Below are 17094 nucleotides of genomic sequence, written 5' to 3' on the forward strand. Positions count from 1 at the left end.
AATGCCATATTGTCATTTCACTTTATAATCTTAGGCCTAACACTCCATTAAGTAATGAGTTCAATAAATAACAAATAGAAAGACAAAATTACTGTTCCCTAATAGTATAGACACAAAGGCTGCAAACAAAAATTCAGAGCTCCAAATATCAATCTCATATAGATCGCACTTTTTTTAATTCTGTATTATCGTAGATCAGGGAAAACATGATATTTGCCTTTTGTGGACTGGCTTATTTCACTGAGCATAGTGGTTTCCAGTTGCACCAATTTTGTTGCAAAAGATATCATTATTTCATTATGGCTGAGTAATATTGCATGGTGCATATATATATTTTCTCTACTCAGCTCTCCATTGATGGGCATCTGTGTTGATTCAATATCTTATTTATTGTGAATTGTGCTGCAATAAATATGGGTGTATATATAACACTCTCCTATGCTGACTTCATTTCATTTCGGTAAATTCCCAGGAGTGTGATGGCTGGGTCATACAGTAGATCTCTTTTCAGATCTCTGACCAATCGCTGAACTTTCCTCCATGTTTGTACTAGTTTGCATTCCCACCAACAGTGGATTAGGGTATCTTTGCCCTGCATATCCTTGTCATAATTTATTGTTTTTGATTTTTGGATGATAACCATTCTGAGTGGGATGGGTGAAACCTTGTTTGTTTGTGTTTTTTTTATGTCATTTTAATTTCTTTGGGGGAAGGAAGTAGAATATGACTATAAGATTATTGTTGATATTCATTATGAACTCCTAAAGTTCAAATGCCTCAGGAAAAAATGATCTGGGTATGGAATTTCTTAGCTCTAAGTGAAAATTATTTGATATTGTTAAGAGCATCTATGCATTCCCTGAATCAACAATACTATTAATTGTAAACTGAATTTCTGTTTTGGAAGTGCTACAAAGTAAAGAAGTGGCCAATGTAAATTTTAAGACAATATTTACTGTCTTAATCTCAAAGATGTTAAGATGGGGGATAGGTGGGAAATGGGATGTATATTTTAGAGTCAACCGGATATGATAATATCTATAGTGCTAAGCATCTTCTACCTATTAGAAATCATTGCTGTGAATTTTTGAAGAAGGTGACCATAGTGCAGGGTTGCAGGTGGGATAGGAGGAGGAATTACTGTTTATGGAGGGTCAATGTTTTAAGGAAGCCTGTAACCCTTAGGGCACAGTAAAAATTCTTAACCTTGATTGTCAGAATGATAGTTATTAGCCTGACGTAGATACACCTGTTCACACACTGGTTTACAAAATGAACTTCTAGGGCCGGGTGTTTGGGGTAGCAGCTGAGCCACTGCATGGGACATCTGCATCCCTTGTCGGAGTGCCTGAAGTCGTGTACCAGCACTACTCTCTGCCCTCTTTGCAGCTTCCGGAGGTGAGCACCCTGGGAAGCAGGTTATGCCTCAGGCAGTAAGCTTTCTGCCGCACCTGTATGTGTCAGGCTTACACTGAGTTCCGACTTCCCTTTTTGGCCTGGCCCAGCCTAGCCACTGAAGGCATTTGGAGAGGAGTGAACCAGTGGATGGGAGATTTCTCTTTCCTTGCCTCTCTACCTTTCAACTGAATTTTTTAAAATGGAGTTCTTACACAGTGAACTCTAAATGAAGTCAGAACATGTGTTTTCTGAAAAATTTTAAGGTAATTTTTAACTGTTCTACTGTTTTGCATTTAACCAACTTCAAAACACTTTTCAACAATAGAAAAAAATGAGCAAAGGACAGATGATTTTCAGAAGAAAATACAAATGGCTAATAAACCCGTGAAAAATATTCAATCTTTCTTGTAATCAAAATAATGCAAATGGAAGCAGTGTGGTGCCATTTTTTGGTCTATAAAATTGACAAAGATAATACTCAATGCTGATGGGATGGCAGCAAAACGGGTGCTTTCCCGCATTGTAATGTGAGTGTAAATGATACAGCTTTTGTATAAAGTAATTTACCAATACATGTTAAAATGTTCTTCAAACATTTATCTTTAGAACATTTATACTCCTGATCTAAGTGATTCAACTTCTGGAATGTACCATTAGGAAACTGTCAGAGGCTCAAAATTATGTCTTGAATAATATTTATACTAGTAAAATACATAATATTCAACCTTACAGAAATATTTAATATAAATATTTAAATTATCATTTTCCTTTTTAAAAAATTTAGTATTTGGGGCCTGGCACAATAGCGTAGTGGTTAAAGTCCTCACCTTGAATGTGCCAGGATCCCATATGGTCACAGGTTCTAATCCTGGCAGCCCTACTTCCATCTGGCTCCCTGCTTGTGGTCTGGGAAAGTAGTCGAGGATGGCCCAAAGCCTTGGGACCCTGCACCTGCATGGGAGACCTGGAGGAAGCTCCTGGCTCCTGACTTCGGATTGGTTCAGCTCCAGCCATTGCAGCCGCTTGGGGAGTGAATCACCAGATGGAAGATCTTCCTCTCTGTCTCTCCTCCTCTCTGTATATCTGACTTTCCAATAAAAATAAAATAACTGTTTAAAAAAAGATATTTTTTAAAAATTTATTATTGGAAAGGCAGTCTGACAGAAAGAGGAGTAAGACTAAAAGAGGTCTTCCATTTGATGGTTCACTCCCCAAATATTTGCAACAAGTGGGGCTGGGTCAGGCTGAATTCAGGATCCAGGATTTCCATCCTGGTCTCTCACAGGAGCCCAAGTACTTGGACCACCTCCCACTGTGTTCCCAAGTGCATTTGCAGGGAGCTGGATTGGAAGTAGAGCTCCGGTAACAATATGGAAAACATACTAGTCTTATCCACTTTCCTGTAGCCCTTGAACCTTCTTACCCTAATTAACTATGTAAAGAATGTCAAAATAAAAATTTAAAAAAAAAAAAAGGAAGTAGAGCTCCTAGAACTTACACCAGCACCATGCTATGAATGCTGCTGTCACAAGTAACCTACAATACCACAGCACTGGCCCCAGCTGACTTTTCCAGCCAGTTGAATGTTTTACAACTATTACAGTTCCTGAGGTTGAAAACCCTTTAAGAGCATGATAAAATCATCAGGACACTGAGTGGAAAAAAAAAAACCTGCTGATGGCAGTAAAATTCCCAAGCTGATAGCGTGTACATATGACACATCAGAAAGCCTGTAACGAAATATACTGTCAACAACTGTTGTCTCTGGGAAGTGTAGCCGTTGATGAGGCTTGTCTTCCTCTTAGTTGTTCCACGTTTTTTGTAATATTATGATAATGATAAAAAAACACGTTACAAAATATTGATAAAATGCAGTCTTAATGTGTTTGAATGTCTTTTCATCTGATGACACGTGGCCTCTGTATCTTGCCCACAACTGGATGAATGTGCAGTCTAATTATTTTAAGTATCATTGCCATTCTGTTGGCTTCCATCCCTTTCTCCCTAGCTTAATCCTCTCTTCCACATGTGAGACTTGCACACTGAGCTCTCCCCATGGCGTCTCCACTTGCAGCTCTAAGAGGCATGTCAAAGCAAATGCTTGAGAACAAACCGCATTTCTGGTCCTTCCACAGTCCCTCCCTCTGCAGCCCTGCTTTCCCAGTATCTGCTCATCTCAGAGCATGGCAGTGCTGTCTTTCCAGTTCCTTGGCTATACCTTTGGAATTATCTGACTCCTCTCATTCTGTCACACTCTAGATGCAATCTATTGTAAATTTTATCTAAAATCTATCCAGACTCACCACTTCTCACCACCTGCAATGCTGGCACCCTCATCTCAGCCTCTATCATCTTTTGCCTGATTGTCACACCTACAGTGGACTTTGCCCTCTACCTCTGACCTTGAATGGTTGAGGCTCGACCTATAAGCCAGGTGGTCTTAGCAAAGCTAAGGAAACATCTTATCATGACTTGCTCAAAATGATCTAATACTTCCCACTCGGTCCCCTGGAGTGAAAGAGTCATTCTGAAAGCCCCACACTGGTTGTCTTCCACCCTCTCCCTTCCTCGCTCCTCTAGCTACAGGTCCTATCACTTTTATGCTCACTTCCTTCAGGCATACTGACTTCTACTTATTCCTGGAAAAGCCAGATGTGCTGATACTTCAGGGACTTTGCACCTGCTGTTTTCTCTGCTCGGGAATGTTCTTTCTCCAGGTCTTTCAATATGGAGCTTGATTGGCCCTTTGCATATTTAGACATATATTGACTTCCTTAACTATGCTACTTACAGTTATACCTCCTACATTCCCTATCCTTTTTCTCACCCAAACTTTGTCCACAGCACTGAATCACTTTTTTACAAAGATCTATTTTATTTTATTTTATTTTATTTTATTTTATTTTATTTTATTTTATTTTTAAGGCAGAGTTATATAGAGAGGGTGGAGAGGCAAAGATCTTTCACCTGCTGTTTCACTCCCCAAATGTCCACAATAGCCAGAGCTGAGCTGATCCAAAGCCAAGAGCCAGGAGCTTCTTCCAGATCTCCGACGTGGTGCAGGGGCCCAGACACTTGGGCCATTCTCCACTGCTTTCTCAGGCCATACACGGGAAGCTGGGTTGGAAATAGAGCAACTGGGACACCAACTGATGCACATATGGAATGCAGGTGCCACAGGCAGAGGTTCAGCCAACTGTGCCACAAAGCCTGCCCCCACTTAATCACTTAATATGCTACATCTTTCATGTTTTCTGTTTCTGTTTACTATTATCATTAAGTGTTTTAAGGACAGATTTTTTAGGTCTGTTTTTCCCCCTTATGCATCATCAGAAGCTAGTACAGTTCCTGGTACACATTAAAGATTTAAGTAGTATATGCTGAAAAAATGAAGAATGCATAAGGACAAGCCTTTGGCCTATTGGTTAAGATAGCAATTAAGAGTTAAGCATTAATTAATTAAGAGTTAAGTGTTGTGGTATAGTGGATTAACCTGCTGCTTATGATTCCAGCATTCCATATGAGCACTGGTTCAAGTTTCAGTTGCTCACCTGTGGATATGGCTTCCTGCCAGTGTACTCAGAAAGGCAACAGAAAATGACACAAGTGATTGGGCCCCTGCCACCTACCTAGGAGACCTTGATGGAATTTCACGCTCCTGCCTCCCGACTTTAGCTATTATTAACCATTTGGGGAGTAAACCAGCAGATGGAAGATCTCTTCTCTTTCTGCCTCTCCCTTTCTCTTTGTAACTCTGCCTTTCAAACAAATAAAGTAAATAAAAAAAATAATAAAAGATGCTAGTTACAACAGCTGTATCACCCATTGGAGTACCTGATTCTCCTGGCTCTGGCTTCTGATTGCCAGCTTCTGGCTTCAGCTCTAGCACAAATGCAGCCATTGCAAGCACGTATGGAATGAACTTGCAGTTGGGAGTTCTCTATGTCCCAACAGCTCTGCCTATCAAATAAAGGTAAAAAAGGAAGGAGCCTGTGCGGTGGCATAGTGTGTAAAGCCACTGTCTACAGCACCAGCAGCTCATATGCCCATATGCGAGCTGGTTTGATCATCCCTGCTCTTCTTCTTTTTTTTTTCTTAAAAGATTTATTTATTTACTTTTATTGGAAAGACAGATATACAGAGAGGAGAATCTTCCATCCATTGATTCACTCCCCATGTGTCCACAATGGCCAGAGCTGAAGCCAGGAGCCAGGAGCCTCTTCTGAGTCTCCAGCATGGGTGCAAGGTCCCAAAGCTTTGGGCCATCCTTGACTGCTTTCCCACGCCACAAGCAGGGAGCTGGATGGGAAGTGGGGCCGCCAGGATTAGAACTGGCATCCATATGGGATCCCCGCATGTGCAAGGCTATTACTTTAGCTGCTAGGCTACTGTGCTGGGGCCCAACCCTGTTCTACTTTTGATTCTGACACAGCTCCCTATGCTAGTGCCCCTGGGAAAGCAGCAAAGAATGGCCCATGTCCTTGGGACTCTGCAACATGGAGGAGACCTGGCAGAAGCTCCTGGCTCCTGCCTTCAGACCAGCCCAGCTGTGGCCACCTGAGGAGTGAATCAGCAGATGGAAGAGCTCTGTTTTTTACTTTCTTGTTCTGCCTTTCAAGTAAAAATTTTAAAAATCTTTTTTAAAAAAGGTATAGACACTAAAAAGTTTTATTAAGACTTAATAATATATAGATAGTATGAAAGCAACTTAGTTTTTAAAAGCTCAAATGAATTTTTAAAACTTTTAAAATTTATAAATAATTTCATGTGATTGCCCTAGGTGGGAACGGAAATCCGGGGATAGAAACTCCATGCACATTTTGTATGTGGATGGCCAGCGCTGCTGCCTCGCAGTGGCTGGAGTCAGCAGTTGTAACCAGCAGTGCATCCAGGTATCTGACATGGGATGCAGGCATCTGAATCAATAGCCTTAAGCACTGAGTCAACTCTGTCGTTCAAGGGTTTTAAATGCTCCACATGCCTGGGAATCATATCATTTAACAGTTTGTAAATTATAATTGTCATTTTTAAAATATTCCCCCTTTCTTGTTCAATAACTATTTCCATCTCTCTACATGTGGAGCACCTCTAAAATTCACAGGAGATATTTCTCTTAAATTTATTTTTGCATTATATATTCTGTATGTGTATGTTCATTATAAAAACAATAAGGCAAAATAACCAACATATATTGGAGTAAGAAGTGAAAGCATTCCTTCATCTCCTCTCCCCAAACATCATCTTTTTACCCAGAGATAATCCAACTGATCACTTTAGGCTGTGTCCTTCTAGACCAGTGATGTCCAGTAAAACTTGCTGTGATGATAGGAGTGTTCAATGCCTGCTCTGCCCAATATAGCATCTATAGTGACCACACATGGTTACTGAGCCCTTGAAATGTGGCTAGATAATATGACTAAGAAACTCTTTAATTTAAACCAATTATAATTTGAATATAAACAGTCACATATGACAAATAGCTAGTGTGTTAGCACAGTTCTAAACAATTCTTTTTTTTTCTTTAAAGATTTATTTTTATTATTTTTTATTGGAAAGGCGGACATACAGAGGAGAGACAGAGAGGAAGATCTTCCATCCGATGATTCACTCCCCAAGTGAGTGCAACGGGCCCATACTATGCCGATCCGAAGCCAGGAGCCTCTTTCGGGTCTCCCACGCGGGTGCAGGTTCCCAAAGCTTTGGGCCGTCCTCGACTGCTTTCCCGGGCCACAGGCAGGGAGCTGGAAGGGAAGCGGGGCTGCCGGGATTAGAACCGGCGCCCATATGGGATCCTGGGCGTGCAAGGCGAGGACCTTTAACCACTTGCGCCACCGCGCCGGGCCCCAGTTCTAAACAATTCTATGCCACTGCCTTTCTCTTTCCCTTCCCCAAGATGTATCAGACTATACATTATTGTTTTCTAACTTGCTTTTTGCACTCAACAAAATGCCTTGGAAATCATTTCCTATTAGTATATATGTTACTGTTTTAAATGGTGCCTGTGACTTCATAACATATACACCCCTTTAACTCAATGAAAAATGGATATGTCTTGGCACTGGACCAGGTACTGGGCCTCTTTTTGCTCTACTCCAGGGACACCTGTTGATGAGCTCTTTCTACAGAATCAGTGACACTGTCCAAGAATCTTGAAATTCACCTGTGGTAGACTTAAGATCAACTCTAAGATCTATTTTTTCCCTTTCTTCTCCATTTTCAAACTGTTTTGAGCCCAAATTAAGTCAGGCTGTAATGAAATATGTTTTAAGACAAGTACATTGGCGCATGAAACAGGTGGATGAGATTTTTGTGATGTCTTTTTGCAATGCTCAGTTTGTAGTTCTATACCTGCTAAGCCTGAGGCACAAGGATTCTAAGGCAAAGAGAAGCAGACTCTGAAGTCCCTATCTTTTTTTGGCCTATCTTGATTACTATGTTCTGTGGTTATAAAATTCTTTGCCACTGGAAGACATTCTAGAGATGGTTGATCTTTATGCTTCTAATGTATCTCAGACATTTTCTAGCTAGCAGTTGTTGAGGCTGGTTTTATACTAGCAGATGTAGATACTGTATCTCAAGGCCATGTGAAGACATAGATAGGTTGCTTTAAAGGGGGCATTTGAAAAGAGATTAATAAGGGAGGCCATTTACTAAAGTGTGGGCTGGGTTTAGGGAAACCCCAAGGAATGGGCCTAGAAACACTGGACTTTCCATGCCTCCAGGCTCAATGGGGCATGGGGAATATGTGTTTCGCAGAACTCACAGAGAGACCCATCACAGGAGATGTAAATTCAGGTCAAAGGCCCAAACCAACACACTGTGTTGGTTATTATTCTACTGCCCTCCAACATACTGTGTGCTTCTCATGGACCCAGTCCAATCAGAAGCAGAATAGCAAGGAAGCCCACTGTTTCAGTCCATGTAGGAAACCACACAGAGAAGAATGGAGATGGGCAAGAAAAGAGAAGATTCTGGAGAGGCAAAAGGATGTTATTTATCACTCATACTTTGCTTTCTTTGCTCTTTAAAATAGCTTTATGAGGTAGATCTCTTTATTATCCTTTGTTCACAGGTAAGAATACTGAAGTCTACAGAAGAACCAGAAATTTTGTAAAAATCAAATTTTAAAAAGACAAGTGTGTGAGTATACTAGGTAATAGAGCTTGGATTTGAACTCAGATCTGGCTGATTGGATTGACCCAACATACTTGTATTATACACTGCCTTAGCTTAAACAAGAAGCTCTGCATCTAGCTGTTGCCAACCATAATCATACGCTAAATTCTGTTTGGTTGATCAACCTGTTCTCTGATTAGTCATCAGTCAGTGATGCATATTGTGTACGTACAGGTTCTACCAGCCATTTTCACTGCACTCAAGTATATTTGCACTGTATATTTTATGTGGTATTCAATAGCTTTTAAGTAAATATTTGATGATGTCTGACAGGAGATTCTGTAAGTCTTGCTGCTCTATTTCCAATCCAGTTCCCTGTTAACGTGCTTGGGAAATCAGCAGAAGTTGGTCCAAGTGGTTGGACCTCTGCCTCTCATGGGAGATACCCAGAAAAAGCTCTTGGCTCCTGGCTTTGGCCTGGACCAGTCCTAGCTATTACAGTCATTTGGGGAGTGAACCAGTGAATGGAAGATTTTCTCTTTCTCCTTCTCCCCCCTCCTTCTCTTTCTCTCTCCATTTTCTCTATTTCTTTCAAATAAATGAATCACTTTAAAGACTTGGATGAGCTTTTTTTTTTAAGAGTTGTACAAGTTTTTCAAGCTAGTATCTTCTGCCATCGTAGAAGGGCCACCCTTCACTTCAGAAGATTACTGCTGCACAGCCAATTCTCTTCCTTCCTCTCTTATTGCTCTCCTTCAGCTTATCTCCAAATGTCTAGGATCACATTAGGCCTCAAGCATGTGTTAATAAATACTACATCACGAGATCTGCATTATTACAATCTGAGTCTTGTCAGTAGCTATCTGGGAGTCATTTGACCTGTTCCACTGAGTCTATATAAAATATAACCATGTGCGTTTATTCCTTCAATTACCTGGGTCCCCCCTTTCTCACTGATGAGGATGTCCCATGTTTCCTTTTCAAGCTGTCTCCATTCTAATAGTCTTACTCTTGGAGCTTTGCTTACTTTACAGCAAACCATGGTGTGAACTGAGCCAAGGGATTGATCATTGCTATTGTTTGGACTTCAAAGTACCTACCTCGCAGAGGGGAAATGAGCAGATCTACTTAAAGGGCTTAGCATACAAGGGACACGTGGCACTAAGTCAGCAGTCAGAGATTTTACTACTATGTTCTCTTTTGGAGCCTGGATCAGAAGATCCCTACGAGCATTCTGGCTTTTGCAAATGGTGAGCAGTGTCTAGACAGGGGCCTTGGTGTCCCCTGCAGGCTGCTTGACAGTGCAACACCAGAATGGCCCAGCCCTTGAGGCTGCCAGGTGCCTCTGGCTATCATACTTACCAATGTCCCAAGGCTGGTCCACCCCTTTTATGTGGAGGGGGCTCAGCATAAAATTCCTTGTAAATCAAATTATTTGCTCTGGATTAGACCAGGAATTTTGTTGTTGTTTAAAAGTTGTAATGTGAGGATAGTTGTACTGAGGCAATACTGCCTGAGGTCACAGTGCCGGTTTTAAGCAAGGTCTTGTTGAATGAAATGCTTGACTTTCGTCTCAGAGTATTCAGCCTTGCTTTGAGAGGCAGTGTTCTGGAACAAGACTGTGCCTCATTTATTTTTATGATCTCCCACTCCCAGTCCAGTGCTTTGTATTGACAAGAAATACCTTCTCCCAGTCAGTGCCATGCAGCAGCTCAGTGTGTGCACTCATGCACACGCAAGCACACCTGCACACTTAACAAATCCCTTTGCCTTCCATTTCTTCTGTCCTCCCTTTCCCCCTACAATCATTAAGAACAAAATGCACAATTCATATAAACCTTTCCTTCACACCTTTGAGTAACTACCACTTCCTTGCAAAGCTTTCTATTTCCACTTGAATTACCAGACTTCACATCCTCTAGAATGTACCTGTGTTGGAAAATGACAACACTTTATCTTTTCACTAAGCCCTGGGACTAGCACATAAAAGACCTCCAAATAGGACCTAGCACGATAGTGTAGTGGTTTAAGTCCTCACCTTGAACACACCAGGATCGCATATGGGCGCCAGTTCTTATCGCGGTGGCCCCACTTCCCATCCAGCTCCCTGCTTGTGGCCCGGGAAAGCAGTCGAGGATGGCCCAAAGCCTTGGGATCCGGCTCCCACGTGGGAGACCCGAAAGAGGCTCCTGGCTTCGGATTGGTGCTGCACCAGCTCTTGTGGTCACTTGGGGAGTGAATCATCAGACAGAAGATATTTCTGTTTCTCCTCCTCTCTGTATATCTGCTTTTCTAATAAAAATAAGTAAATCTTTAAAAAGTAAAAGACCTCCAAATAGTAATTTGTTTCAGATCATAAGAAAAAGATTCACTTTTGGGATTGGCACAGTGGAGTAGCACACTAATCCTGCTTCTTCAAGGGCTGGGTTCCCATATGGGTGCTAGTTTGTGTCCCGGCTGCTCCACTTCCCATCCAGTTCCCTGCTTACATTCTGGGAAAGCGGTCGAGGAAGGGCCAAATCCTTGGGCCTCTGCACCCACATGAGAGATGAGCAAAAAGCTCCTGGCTCCTGATCAGCTCAGCTGTGGCCATGGTGGTCATTTGTGGAGTGAACTAGTAGATGGAAGAACTGTCTGTCCTTTTCTCTGCAAGCCTGCCTTTCAAATAAAAATAGGCGAATCTTCACTTGATCTTAGCCAAAGGGCCGAGAAGCGATAAATAAATGAATCTTTAAAACAACTCGCCATCCATCTACATGAAACGGTCATGAATAATTAATGTAAGTTCATCCTATTTCACAACCAATTTGCCCCATTTAGGTTGCATACTTAAAGCTCATTCATTCATATATATCATCATCATCTTGTATTCTGTATTACATCCAATATATTACATATAGCATCTGTATACAAAACTGTGTAATATTTATAATACTACCACCTCAAACTACAACTTATTGGGTACCAGGTCCATTACACACATTCACTTTTTAACATTTTTATCTTATTCTTTACCCATTACACATATCTGATTTTCATGACAACTCTGCCAGCATTTTACAGATGGAGCTGAGATTCAAGTGAGTTAAAGAATTTGCCTGTAGGAGCACAAGAAGTCAATCACATTTCTCGCCCTAACGGTAGCTCCTGCTGAAGTGGCAATGATAAGCAATGCATGATTTCCGCTGCCAAAGCTGGGCACCTGACTCAATTCCAGGCCATCCTGGTTGTGGCCCAATTTAAAAAGATGGGCCCGGCCATCTTTTTGATTTCCAGACTGTCTCTTGGGAATTTGAGCTGGGAACCACAAAAACAGTAATCTGATAGAAGCAGGAGCTAGAACTAAAAGGTGTGATCAAAAGTTGTTAAATGGGGCCCGGCGCGGTGGCGCAGTGGTTAAGGCCTTGCACGCCCAGGATCCCATATGGGTGCCGGTTCTATCCTGGCAGCCCCGCTTCCCTTCCAGCTCCCTGCCTGTGGCTCGGGAAAGCAGTCGAGGACGGCCCAAAGCTTTGGGACCGTGCACCCGCGTGGGAGACCTGGAAGAGGCTCCTGGCTTCGGATTGGCATAGTATCGGCCGTTGCACTCACTTGGGGAGTGAATCATTGGATGGAAGAGCTTCCTCTCTGTTTCTCCTCTCTGTATATCCGCCTTTCCAATAAAAAAATAATAAAAATAGATCTTTTAAAAAAAGTTGTTAAATGAGTGTTGTGCAGGGAAACCAAGAAGGCTAGAGGGGGTTGGGGGAGGGGGTACTCAAGCTGAAGTTACAGAAGGAGGGGAAGGCAGAGATTTAAATAGTGTGGAAGGATGTAGATTACATGGGAGGGGGGACACGAAAAGTCCTGAGTAGCTGGTGCAGAGCAGTGTGGCTTCTGCAGCCTCCCTCTGTCCCTTTCCTCCATCCCTGCAGCTTCTGTGCCAGGGTAGCCTTAAAATAGATCCTTTATCCTCTGAGCTAGCTTTAATGTTAGTTCCTTTCAACCAAAAGAGCCAAATTGGAATCCACAGCCAGCAAGTGTTGGAAAGGGAATTTCAAGCCCAGTTTTGTGCTACAGAGTTTCTGCCCTTCTCTCTGTGTCTGTCACATTAGGAATGCTGTTCTGGTCCACCATAGCCCACAAGGTCACCTTAATGTGCTGAAAAAGAACCAATCATGGATTCAAGTTTCCTTCATCCTTTTCCTGAGTTTGCGTTCAGAGTCCTGAAGCATAGTGTGTTAGGTTTTTGTTCTTGTTTTTGTTTGTTTGTTTGTTTGTTTAAGTCCCAGGCAACAAGGGGGTCTCCACATAGCACTGCGACATGACTTCAGCTGCCAGGGTGGAAGCATCTATAGAAGGGAGAGGGGCTGGGGCAGAGTCAGTATAGAAAAGGAGGCCTTTTAAAGAGCGGGGACTGATTGTGTTTTCACTTCTGTCCCCAGATTCTAAGATAGCCTCTGATGTATGTATTTGAATGAATGAATGAATGAATGAATGAATGACAGAAGTGGGTCACAGCCCCTGTTCAAATGCATGAATCATTTCTCAGTCAAGTGCTCACAAGTTAAGGAACACCTGTCTCCATCTCTCAGCAACAATTCATGCAGCACCATGAGTAATGTTTATGGTGCCAACTTTAGCTTTCAAAATACCGATGATGATGGAATGGTGACTGGCAATGACACAGTTCAAAGACTCCAAATAGCCAACTCTGGATTGCATTTGTCCTGTTTATAAAAAAAACGCCACTCACTTTGTCTTGCTCTGTCGGAGAGAGTGAGGTTTTTCATTTTAAGAAGCTGACTGAAAAATGCAGGGCTACTTCCTGGGCAGGCTTCCAAGTGACTGCATCTTTCTCGCACCATTCCCCAGAGCCCCAGGCCAAGCAGCCTGGGGCGGGGCCTGCAGCCCTCAGTGGCTGCTCAAGCTGCCACCTGAGCCGGGTTATCTGCAGCGCGCCAGAACTGCTGTGCCTGTAGGCCCTCCCAGGGCAGAGATAACAGCCCTGGCCTTTGAGCTGAAGAGATGTCGGAGTTTGTGATTGGCCAGGCTGCTGTGTGTGGGATCCATGCGATGTGGTGCTGCCCCTCTGACTGTGCCGTTGCTGCCAGCCGACTATCCCGGGTGTGGGTGAGTCTAAATGCTTCTTGAGACTGCCCTGCTGGTTGTGAAATGTTCAAAGCAGGGCCATGGTGACTTTCTGCAGCCATGACTTGGCATATTTCTGAATCCTACTGAACCTTAGTTTCCTTTGCTGTGAGCCAGGGACAGAATTATCCTATCTGTTCTTCCTTCCTTTCTTTTCTTTTTTTCCCTTTTCTTTCTTTCTTTTCTTCCTCTCTCTCTCTCTCTCTCTCTCCGTCCCTCTCTCCCTATGTAGCCATCACAGGGGGCTACGGGACCTCAGAGGGACAGTATATCCTGGATGTCTCATCTGGAACCTTGCATGTGGTAGACACTGCCAAGCTCTTACTATTGCTGAAGCATTAGCTGAAGGAAGAGATTGCAGTGGCCAGTCCTTGTCTTCGCCAATCCACTAGTCCTGTGGATCGCTCAGCAGAGATATTCTACTTCTTGATCAGACCTGTGTATCTCAGAGGGAAGCCAGTGCTAAGGGCAAGTTTGTCAGACTACATTTCCCGTTTCTTTTTTTCCTTCTAGACCCTGACTGCACCTGCGCCATTTGCAGATGAAACCAGCTGCCAGTGCCAAGCACCCCATGAAAAACTGACCATTGCTCAGGCTCGCTTGGGGACACCAGGTGAGGCTGTACTTCTTGTTCCTCAAGTGGGCACTGTCTTGGCATTTAAAGTATCAGAAAAGCCCACCATTACGTAGCAGTACTTGGTATTGCAGGGGTGAATTAGAACTTAGAGCATGGCACAAGGCAGGTCAGTAACTAAACTCGCCAGGCCACGGCAGAAAGGTGAGAGATGCAGCGGAGGCGGGAGGAGGAGCCGCAGCTCTGCCACCACCAGGTCTACGGCAGTCAGCAGATCACTAAAGTGCTGAATCTGTCCCCTCATGTGGTCCCTGTTCCACAAAGTTTGGGTAAGCACTAGACTCAGTGAAAGTTCTTCAGCATTTGGAAACCATGAAGACTTACATGACCTAAGCTACTAGAATCATTACCATCCTTAAAAGCACACACCTTATAAAAGTTTCAAGCATGTTATCTAAAAAGTGTATCTTTATTTTTTAAAGTTTTAGTCAAAATATAAGGAGACAGAGCTAGAGAGAAAAACATCTTCCATGTGTTATAGTTTGTTCCCCAAATAGCTGAGACAGTCAGAGGTTGGCCGGGCCAAAGGGAGAATCACAAGACTGTATTGTGGTTCCATCACATGGCTGGGAGGGATCATTATCTGGTGTTTCCCCAGAGTCACAGTAGCGGGAAGCTGGAACCAAAGTTGAGGAGCTGGGGCTCCAAGCAAGCTCTCCATGTGCAACGCAAGTATCCCAAGCAGTGACTTAATCTCTGTGCCAAATGCCTGCCTTAAAGGCGGGACTCTATTGTGTTCATTCACTCATCTCTTTAGCATATACCAGAGGATAGAATAGGAAGGAGATTTAAAAAGAACTTGAAAGTACCATCTCTATTTGACAAGAGCTTTCATGATATTTGGAGACACAAAACATGGGCCAGCGTTGTGGACTAGCATGTAAAGCTGCCGCCTGTGAAACTGGCATCCCATACCAGTTTGAGACGCATTTGCTCTACTTCCAATCCAGTTCCTTGCTAATGTGCCTAGGAAAGAAGTGCAGGATAGTTCAAGTGTTTGGGCTCCTGCACTCACATGGGAGACCTGAAAAAAGCCACATACTCCTGGCTTCATACTAGCTCAGCCCCAGTCACTGCATCATTTGGAGCATGGCCCAGCAGTTGGAATATCTCCTTTTTTCATGTTCTCTCTGTAACTTTGGCTTTCTAACTAACTAATTAATTACATAATATTTTTTAAAGATGAGAGATAAGACAGCTTGATGTGAAATTAAATTGATAAGTAGCATGCGTGCATGCATGTGCTTAGGGGTTAAGTCCTGCAACAGGTTGGAGAAGGGTGATGTGTCTGGCCTGGGCTGGCCAGGCCAGAAGTCAAGGAGTCAACAGAAGAGAGCTGAGGCTTTCGGAGGAAGTACTACTTGGAATGTGAGGACAGAAAAATGGATAGGTATTCTGGGCTGCAGGAATAGGAAGAATTGGGCCACAGACACAGAGAGCTGTGTAGGAGGAAACGAGAGCAATTCCAGGTGAATGGGATGGGATGAAAAAGAGACTGGGCAAGCAGCTAAGTTTTGGGCCATGTAACATGGCAATAATTCAATGATTTCCAGTTGCAATTGGGGAAAAACAACAAACAGACCAACAAAACCCAGCCCAAACTTAAATGAATCTATGGGATAATGGAAAGAATAATGACTATGTATCAGTTGCATACTTTCATTTGAATGGCAGAGTTTCAGAGAGTAGGAGAGACCGAAGGAGGTCTTCCATCTTCTGGATCATGTCCCAAATGGCCACAGTGGCCAGGGTTGTGCCAAGCCAAAACCAGGAGCCTGGAGCTTCTTTGAGGTCTCCCACATGGGTGCAGGAACCCAAGGACATGGGATATCTGCTGCTGCCCTCTCAGCCCATTATCAGGGCTGGAGGGAGGCAGGGTTAGATCAGAAATGAAACAGCCAGGTGCCTGGTGTGGTAGCCTAAGGCTTAAGGTCCTCACCTGGCACACACCAGGATTGCATATGGGCTCCAGTTCTAATCCCAGCAGCCCTGCTTCCCATCCAGCTCCCTGCTTGTAGCCTGGGAAAGCAGTCAAGGATGGCCCAGAGCCTTGGGACCCTGCACCTGCGTGGGAGATACGGAAGAAGCTCCTGGATCCTGGCTTCGGATCACCTCAGCACCAGCCATTGTGGCCGCTTGGGGAGTAAACCATCAGACAGAAGATCTTTGTCTCTGTCTCTCCTCCTCTCTATATATCTGCCTTTCCAATACGAATAAATAAATATTTTTAAAAATAAATGAAACAGCCAGGACAGAAGCTGGCAGCCATATGGGATGCCAGCATCAGAGGCAGTAGCTTAACTAGCTATGCCACAACGCTGGCCCCAAAGTCTTAATTTAAAATTTGTTTATTTTGAGTCTGGCATAGTAGCTTAGCAGCTAAAGTCCTTGCCTTGTACACTCTGGGATCCCACATGGGCGCCAGTTCTAATCCCGGCAGCCCCGCTTCCCATCCAGCTCCCTGCTTGTGGCCTGGGAAAGCGGTCAAAAATGGCCCAAAGCTTTGGGACCCTGCACCCGTGTGGGAGACCTGGAAGAGGCTCCTGGCTCCTGACTCCTGGCTTCGAATTGATGCAGCTCTGGCCATTGCGGCCACTTGGGGAGTGAATTACAAATAGAAGATCTTCCTCTCGGTCTCTCGTCCTCTCCGTACATTGAACTTTGCAATAAAAAGAAAATAAATCTTAAAAAAAAAGAGATTTATTTTAAAGGCAAAGTGACAGAGACATGATATACTTTCCATCTACTAGTCTAATTCCCATGTGCTTGCGCAGCCTGGGCTGGGCAAAGTTAAAGACATGAACCAGCAGGTCCAT

The 17094-nt window shown here is 43.4% G+C and overlaps 1 protein-coding gene across 1 annotated transcript in view; it reads left to right on the plus strand.

Annotated features, from left to right (window-relative positions):
- Positions 1-17094, plus strand: part of PCYT1B (phosphate cytidylyltransferase 1B, choline) — an 84605-nt gene that overhangs the window by 14265 nt on the left and 53246 nt on the right. Inside the window, exon 2 of the mRNA XM_041000176.1 lies at positions 14158-14257. Coding sequence (XP_040856110.1) covers positions 14158-14257 — 100 coding nt within the window. The remainder of the gene's footprint in view (positions 1-14157; positions 14258-17094) is intronic.

Source organism: Ochotona curzoniae, unplaced genomic scaffold, assembly GCF_017591425.1.
Source record: "Ochotona curzoniae isolate NIBS_2020 unplaced genomic scaffold, NIBS_Ocur_1.0 contig_1274, whole genome shotgun sequence".
In the NCBI taxonomy this organism is placed as follows: domain Eukaryota; kingdom Metazoa; phylum Chordata; class Mammalia; order Lagomorpha; family Ochotonidae; genus Ochotona; species Ochotona curzoniae.